The 8,152-nt window shown below is 56.4% G+C and overlaps 1 protein-coding gene across 2 annotated transcripts; it reads left to right on the top strand.

The window, feature by feature from the left end:
• Nucleotides 1-1,295: 1,295 nt before the first annotated feature.
• Nucleotides 1,296-5,494, top strand: GUCA2A (guanylate cyclase activator 2A). 2 transcript variants are annotated; one of them, XM_082687145.1, is made up of 6 exons: nt 1,296-1,341; nt 2,390-2,470; nt 3,625-3,849; nt 4,127-4,209; nt 4,690-4,876; nt 5,250-5,494. In XM_082687145.1, exons 4-6 carry the CDS (start codon nt 4,135-4,137, stop codon nt 5,312-5,314), a joined length of 327 nt encoding a protein of 108 aa, XP_082543271.1. In that variant the 5' UTR covers nt 1,296-1,341; nt 2,390-2,470; nt 3,625-3,849; nt 4,127-4,134; the 3' UTR covers nt 5,315-5,494. The 2 variants fall into 2 exon arrangements, with proteins under 2 accessions (XP_082543271.1, XP_082543272.1); XM_082687146.1 differs by lacking the exon at nt 1,296-1,341 and having other exon boundaries at nt 2,315-2,470.
• Nucleotides 5,495-8,152: the final 2,658 nt, after the last annotated feature.

The following is an 8,152-nucleotide window of genomic DNA, read 5'->3' as shown; positions in this document are numbered from 1 at the left end:
AGGGCCTGGGGGAGGGGAGGGCACCCTCCAGCCCAACCCAGCAAGGCTCAAAAGATTGGGCATCCTTCAAGACAGGCCCACACCTCATGCAGGTCCACTCTAAGGAGGGAATGTGGACGTATGCAATGCATGCCCCCTGAGGTGTCAGAAAGGCCATGGGTGATGGCAAGGCTGCCGGCATTGGGGTTGCAACATGAGAGGGCTTCATTTAAAAGGAAAGGGTGATGGTGCCCTGGGGGACTTGGGGCTTTGTGATTCTAGCTGCTGCCAAGTGCACCTGGCAATGAATGTGAAAAGTTGTGCCTTCCCCTAGGCCTAGGTAGCCACATGGCTTGTGTCCACACTGATCCTCTGTTGGCTGGGTGCCCTGTGCAGTGCACTACCAATACAACTGTACCTGGCTCCTGTGTATTACGCACCCTTGGGAAATTCATGGCCTCTCACCCTCTCTGGGCTTCTGAACTTCAGTTTAGCCATCGATAAAATGGGCTTCTATAGTTATTTCTGACGTAAATAGTAAAAATGTTAAAGGTGGGTGGAACCCAGAGGAGGTGGAGATGGTCTTAAGCCAGACTTGCTGGAGCTGGGCATCAGGGAGGCAACTTTTCTAGACAATATGAAATTCACAAAGTAGCTCTTGTCTCCATCTTTCAGATGTGGAAACAGATTCAGGGAAAGGCCATGCAGCTGTTCCCTGAAGGAGCTGGGACTCTGACCCAGGGCTGCCTCACCTCAAAGCTGGAGCTCTGTCACCTTAGCAGGTCTGGGCCCTTCTTCCCAATTCACTTCTAGGAGCACTTTTGGGATCCTGTGGAAGGGTGAGCAGAGGCTGACCACGAAGGGCCTTGAATGTCAAGCCAAGGAGTCTGGGCTTTCTTCTGAAGGTCTAGGGCAGCCGATGGGGGGGTTTCAGGTGGGGTGGCAGGTCGTAGAGGTGGCATGGCTTGGAAGGCTACAGAGGAGTCAGAGTTTGCCAGAAGGGTGGCCTTGGATGTGGGCAGCCCAGCAACCCCAGCCCCACCTGCTGCCGATAAGGAATAAAGAGGACTATGGGAGTCCTGGGGACCAATGCCCCAGGATTCAGGTGGGGACCTGTGGTTCTGGAAGGGCCCCAGCTTCTTCAACACAGGAGCACACAGAGGGGGCCTGCACTCACACCTGGGCTGGGGCTGGGCTGGGAACTGTGAGGGTAGGGAAGGGGAGTTGGTTCCCATTTCCCAGGGCAGACGTCAGAGGCGGTTAGTAGGGCAGGGCCCAAAGATCTGAAGCCTAGGAGCCATTTCCTCTTTCCCACAGCATGAACCACAACCCCCAACCTGTTCCAGTTCTGCCTCACACCAGGTAGGCCCGGGCTCGGGGAGAAAGAGACTTTAGGAAGCAAAGCCCCCTACCCACCCCCATCCCTCTGTAGCTGGGAAGGGGAAAGACTGAAGACCAAAGTCAGCCAGATACAGGGCTCTTCCAGCCCACAGCAGCCCTGCCCAAGCCCCATCCTTAATGTTCAACTCTATTTCATTTCGCTTGACCCCCACACTGACCAGCCTTGATCCTAACCCTGACCCTAACCAGCCTCCACATCATTTGCAATCCCAGCATCAACCCGTTCGCAGCGGCTCCCCAATTCCAGACCCAACTCTGACATCGCATCCAGCCCTCAGCTCCATTCTAACCCTGCCTGGGACTCAAACCCCACTTCGAGTCCCGATTTGACCTCCTGCCACTAACTTCTCCTCCATCTTGCCCCCAGCTTAGCCCCAACCCCAATCCAGAACCTCAGGCTGACCCTAACCAGCTTTCACCCTAACCCAGCTCCATTGCACCCACCCCAGTTCGGTCCTAGGTCCAGCCTCAGCTGTACTCCAGATTTGTACCTGGATGTTCACCTCCATCCCCATCACAGCAAACTCTGCCCTTCAGCCTGGACTCCATAACCACCCCCCAGAGCCTGTCCTGCCCCTCCCCCTCTAGGATGCACACTCCCACCCAGCGGTCAGCAAATGGAGACCACCATGCAGCCAGACTGGACGGACAGACCCCGGTGTGGGCTTGTGCATGGGCATGTGTGTGTGTGTGTGCATGCGTGCGCGCACACACACACACACACACACACACACACACACACAGGAGAGGGGAGGGAAGTCCAGTGGAGCTGTGAGGACTGGCCTGGAGAGCAGGTAGGGCAAGTGTTTCCTCCTCCCTTAGGCAGGAACCCTTTGCAGTTCCCTCTCTGCCAGGCTCTGCTCCTCCAGTTCCCTCTTCAGTACTGACTCCCTCCACCCAGGGATTCTGGCCTCTGTTCCCTACCTGAAAGCTGTCCTGGCTTCTGGCCTGGTTTGTTTGTAGATTAGAAAGATGGAGTGCCCAGGGCTTTCCATCTTCTGTGTCCTAGGGGCCTTGCTCACAACAGAACGGAAGGACCATGCACTGAGCTGGAGGGTCCAAGCCTAGAGGGGCAGAAACACGCACCCAGGTAATCCTACCCAACAAGATCCCCGGGAGGGGTTATTTAGCTGGGGATGCAGTGGGGGGATAGTTGGTCTGGGCCTTCAAGTCTGAGCAGGAGCTCACCTAGTGACAAGGATGGAAAGGCCTTCCAGACAGATAAAACAGCATGTTCAAAGGCAGGGAAGCATGTTCAGGAAGGTTGGGGGAAGTGAACCGGTTGAGAAAAGTCAGGTTGGGGAGATTAGGTTGGTCTAGTTTGGGAAGAAGGGGAGAAGAGGAGGGAACACGTGGTGGGCTTGGTAGTTGGAAGGCAGAAACAGCAGAACAGGTTAGGGGAGCACAGGCAAGGGTGTAGGGAGGAGTTCATTCTGGGACACTCTGAGGTTGAAGGGCAGGCACGTCAGTGCCGAATGAGGACAGGCTGTGGCTCAGGTGGTCACCAGAGGGGTCAAGAGGGACCAGAAGCTGCTGCTATTGATGAAAATAATAATAATGGGATGAACCTTTCACTAAGTGATTTCTGTGTGCCAGGTGCTGAGCTAAGTAAGCATTTTTACATCATCTAATCCTCAGGATAAGTGTACAAGGTAGGTGTTAGTAGTGGCATTGATCCACAAGGGGTGCTGAGGCTCAGAGAGGAGAAACAATTTGCTCAAGTTCATACACATTAAAATCGTGCGGTAGGTAGCACCTTGAGCCCATGCCCATGGGACAGCAGAGCTGAGTCCTTCCTCAAAGTCAGTGGCCAAACCTAGTACCTACCTTGGTCTACAACTCATCTCTTATCCTTTGAAGCTCCCTTGTAAACCCCCTCGCCCCCCAGGCTGAACTACTCACCCTTCCCTGAATATTCCAGACCTGTTTACCTCCCGTTGTTCCACAGGTAGCATCCTCTGCAAGAAATGGCCTACCCGTGGCCCCTTTTCTTCCTTTCTTTCTTTCTTTCTTTTTTTTTTTTAAGATTTTAATTATTTATTTGACAGACATAGATCACAAGTAGGCAGAGAAGCAAGCAGAGAGAAAAGAGGAGCAGGTTCCCTGCTGAGCAAAGAGCCCAGGTCCGGGGCTTGATCCCAAGAGCCTGGGATCATGACCTGAGCCGAAGGCAGAGGCTTTAACCCACTGAGCCCCTCAGGCGCCCCTCTGGCCCCTTTTCTAAGAAAATTCTACTCTCTCCAGAACTCACTGCTGACACAACCTTCTTTGGGAAATGTTCCTGAACTCCCCACCCCTGTGCTGGATGGGACGGCTGCTCCATCCACCCACCCCGCAACGCCGACTCCCCTAATCAACCTGCATTACTACTGTTTGCACCTGCCTCCGTCAGGGCTGGGCTGGGTCTGCAGCCCCACCTCATCACCCCACCTGGCGGGGAGACCAGGTGTCAGGGAGTATGTGTGCCAGGTGAATGAATGCAGGACCCAGCCTGGCAGGGAGCGGGCAGGGGGGAGGGTTTAAAGTGGGAGCCCAGGGAGGGGTCAGAGTTCTTCAGAGCTGCTCTGAGACTGATCTTTCTCTTACTGCCAGGGCTGTCAGGTGCCTTATCTGATTAGCCCTGAGTTGACAGGCAAGCCGATGAGATGCTGATAAGGCTCCCTAGTTACTCAGTAACCATGCCCTCGTTAAAAGTCCCACTGTTTCCCTCGGGCATCCAGAACCAACCACTCCTCCCTCTTGGCAGCTGCTGTCATGGACACCTTCCTTCTCTCTGCACTGTGCCTCCTTGCGACCTGGGCTGTCCTGGCAGGGGGAGTCACCGTGCAGGTAAATCCTTTGGTCCAGGTGGCTCTCTGCCCCCAGTGCCCAGGGCCTGTTCTCTGAGACGCACTCTCCTTGGGCCTGAAGCAGAGGGTGCGTCTCGGGTGTGGCTCTTTCTCAGGAGCGGGTCTCAGCCCTGCCTCCTACCTTTTCCCCTTCAAACTTGCGGAGGGAAGAGAAATCACCATTAGGGAAAGGGAGGTGATGAACCAGTTTACTGAGTGCCTGCCCCGAGTCAGGTTCCTCCTACCAGCGCCCTGCGAAAATGGGATTATTCGGCCCATTCTCAGAGGAGGAAAACAGCCTCAGAGAAGTTTTTAACTGGCCCTAGGCACGTGGCTGGGAAATGAAGGTGCTCGATTCAATTCTAGACCTTCCACCTCAGTCTGGTCTGTAGCCAGAGCCCTGGCCTGGGTCTTGGGAGTCCTGCGGACATCCTGGAGGGATCTGCAGGCTGACCTCACACTCTGCGCATGTCCCTCTCAGGATGGAAAGTTCTCTTTTCCTTTGGAGTCAGTGAAGAAGCTCAAGGACCTCCAGGAGCTCCAGGAGCCCCACACCAGGAAGAGTGGTGGGCCCGCGGTTCCCCAAGTCTGCAGCCACCAGAAGTTTCCAGAAGAACTCAAACCCGTCTGCAAGGAGACCAATGCCAGGGAGATCCTTCATAGGCTGGGTGAGTATAGCTTCCTCTCCGGTGGGTGGAGCCCGGGAAGCCCCTGATTGGTGGCCCCGGAGAGGGAGATGTGCTCTGATTGGTGAGTCCGCTGAACCCGTTCTAAGTTGTAATTGGCGAAGCTTACTTTTGAAAGATCCTCGCTCTGGCCGGTGATTGGTTAATGGTTCTGGGTCCCGGGCCCTCTGGCCTTCGCTATTGCTCCTCCTGGGCGGAATCCCCACTCTGACTGGATAGCTTGAACGGTACGGGTTTGGGGAGGAAAGACCCGCGGGTGGGCGGGGACAGGCCTGGGCTTCTCCTGGGGACTCAAAAAGGGGCGCAAGGGAAGTTGGAGGCCCTGACCCTTTGGCACCTCACCTCTCCTGCGCAGAGGCCATCGCGGAGGACCCGAGTTCGTGTGAGATCTGTGCCTTCGCAGCCTGTGCGGGGTGCTAGGACAGCTGGTCCTCCCCCGCAGGATGTTCCCACTCCTGCAGCAGCAGCAGCCTCCAGGGGAAGAGTGAAGAGTGGGTGGCCTGGGAAGGCCTGGGAAGGCCCAGCCCCTGACCCATCCCAGTTGCTGGTGCTTCCCAAGATCCACTGCAACCCTCCGCTAATAAACCCGTTCCCAGAGTCGTCCTGGTGTCATTTCCTTCCTGCCTTCATTTGCCAGTGGACTTGGAAGCCAGCTTTCTAAGGGTGTCTACCCTGCCCGGCAAGCTCGGGGTTTAGTGTGCGCCTCCCCCACGATGAAGCTGCCCCCCCCCGGCCCCCCCCCCCCCCCCCGCCGCCCAGGCGTTGTCACCACACACAGGCACTGAGGGGACCTCAACCCCCTGACCAGCCATGGTGCAGGTGGAATTTGTGCTTTTCTTCCTCCTCTCCTGGGACGCTGGAGTCGCTGGGCCCTGAGTGAGTGCAGGACTCTGCCGGCGTGGATGTCCCCCACACAGCTTGAGGGGTGATGAGACTGGCCCCAGGCTCTGGAGTGTTCAAGGTCCCGCAGGCCTCGGGCCCCATGGACCACAGCAGTGTAGCCTTCTCCGCGGGGACCACACCTCAAGCCCAGCCCTCACCCCTTCTTCTCTGCTCCCCTCATCTGTGCTCGGCTCCTCTTCCCACACTCCTAGCCAGATAAAGTCCTCCCTGAGGCCCCAAGGCTGTGCTCCTGTGGCCTCTTTTCCTCAGATGCCCCTCCCAGGAGGGGCTTTGTGTTCCCACTCTGTCCCTGGTGCCCTGTGGGCACTTTGATCAGCTATACCCCTTGCAGGGCTCTGGCCCGCTGTGCTAGAGTGGCTTCTGTGCCTGGGAAGGTCTCTCTGACCCCCAGGGCAGGTGAAACCCACCACACTGATGACTGTGGGAGGACACAACGGAGGGCAGGGGGGAAAGCCAGAGCTACACAGGCTGGCCTCCGGTCTTGCACATACTGTGTGATGCTAGGAAAGTCGTTTTCCCTCTCTGTGCCTCAGTGTCCTACCCTGTAAAACTGGGACTGTGATAGTACCTGCCCCCCAGGTGGGTGAAATACTGTAAATGTGTATGTCATGCAGGTAAAGTTCAGGCCATGTGCAAACAGAGAACCAATAAATGGTAAAAACAAACAAACCAGAAAATGGGGAACCAGGGCCAGGCTGAGACAGGTTCAGACAAGGGCGAGAAGGTGAGGCACAGAGGGCCTCTTGTTAGCAAAGTTAGAGGGAAGGGGGAAAGAGGAATGACTAGGGCATTTCCTGGGGAGTTGGTTGGAGGGGAAGGGACATGGGGTGATTCAGGCAGAATTCCCCGGGCTGCAGAATTGGAATTCGCAGGGTGCGGTATCTTCAGGTCAGAAGAGGCTTTATGAAGGGGGTGGGGAGGCAGGCATTCGCATTAGCGCTTGGGATATGCACTGGGGTGGATGGACATTGAAAACCAATCTGGAGGTAGGAAGGCAGAGGGCATTCTAGAAGGTGGAGTAGGTGCGGGCACAGCATGGGGGAAGGTCCGAGGCACTGGAAGGGTCCGGTAGGGACAGGGTGGGTCCTGGGAGGCACACAGGGCTGGGTTTGAACCTGCGGGTGTCACTTACATGTTGTGAAGCCTTCTCTGAGACTTGGTTTCTTCATCCGAAAATGGGAATGCTAGCAGACCCCAGCGCCCAGGGCTGCAGGGGGATTTGAGGAGACGCAGGGTGGGGCAGGGTCATTTAATGCTCCTACTCTGGACCTGGACTCGGGGGGTGGATCCTGGCTCTGCTGTTAGCAGCTACGTGACTGTGGCCAGGACTCAGCCTCTTCTCCGCTCAGGCTCCTCATCTGTAAAATAGGGATGACAAGAATCCCTGCTTTGTGAGGTTGAGCGAAGATTAAATGAGGTGACCCAGGAAAAGCTCTTATATCCCCGCTGAGCCCATAGCGGGTGCTGTGCTGGTGCTGCCATTCTTGTCTGTGTGGGTGGCTCAGCCTGAGCCTGGCACATCGTAGAAGCTCGGTGAGTGGCCGTTCCCTTCACCACCACCTCCCCAGGCAGGTGGGGACTCAGCAGAGCTGAGGGGAGCAGTGGGAGCCGAGACCAGACGGTGCTTGGGCTCAGTTTAGATTTGAGAGGGGGTACTAGGGAGCCATAGAAAGATAAGGGACCCCATCAGAGCAGTTCCTCTGGCACAGTAGGCACTTCAAAGGGCCCAGCCAGCCTTGCCTATGGGGTGAGGGAGAGGAAAGAACTAGAGCTCTGGGTTTTGTGGCCTGGTGGAGTGGGAAACTGCAGGGCTCATGAGCAGAACTGGGCCATCGGGAAAGGCAGCTGGTCTGGGGGGAGTTCACCATGGCCTTGGCTCTGGGTGAACGAGCTCAGAGACCACGGCCCACTTTGTGTCTGGCTCTCCTCTCTGGCTGCACAGGACGGGGGCTGTGGAGGCGCCCAGCCTGTGGAAAGGCTCGGGAGCTGGCGGCCGCTGTGAGAACACAGGGGCCCCTCTGTGAGGCAGCGTCGGTGTGGCCCTGGGCCATGGGGAGCCACTAATGTGGTGGTTGAGAGCACAGGGTCTGGCCCGGCCTGCCGTTCTGCCACTTCGCTGAGCCGCCATCCTGGATGAGCCTGTCACCCTGGACTAGTCGGGTCTCTCTCTGCACGTGGGTCTCTTTACTTGTAAAGCGGAGCGGTTATTGAACAGTACCTGCTTCATTAGACTGTTTCCAGGACTCCGTGAGTTTAGAGTAGGGTCTAGGGTACAGCAAATGCTCATAGACTGTTCATTTTTTAAAAAATTTTATTTATTTGAGAAAGGGAGAGATAGCGAGAAGGAACACACAA

This window comes from Mustela nivalis, assembly GCF_964662115.1.
Source record: "Mustela nivalis genome assembly, chromosome: 10".
Lineage (NCBI taxonomy): Eukaryota > Metazoa > Chordata > Mammalia > Carnivora > Mustelidae > Mustela > Mustela nivalis.
This window is presented reverse-complemented; position numbering and strand designations above follow the sequence as displayed.

Bases quoted from the DNA above. Each gene is read 5' to 3' on its own strand.
- GUCA2A (XM_082687145.1), top strand. From the start codon at position 4,135: ATGGACACCTTCCTTCTCTCTGCACTGTGCCTCCTTGCGACCTGGGCT. The intron at 4,210-4,689 runs GTAAATCCTTTG...TGTCCCTCTCAG, and splicing joins CAGGGGGAGTCACCGTGCAG to GATGGAAAGTTCTCTTTTCC. The intron at 4,877-5,249 runs GTGAGTATAGCT...TCTCCTGCGCAG, and splicing joins GGAGATCCTTCATAGGCTGG to AGGCCATCGCGGAGGACCCG.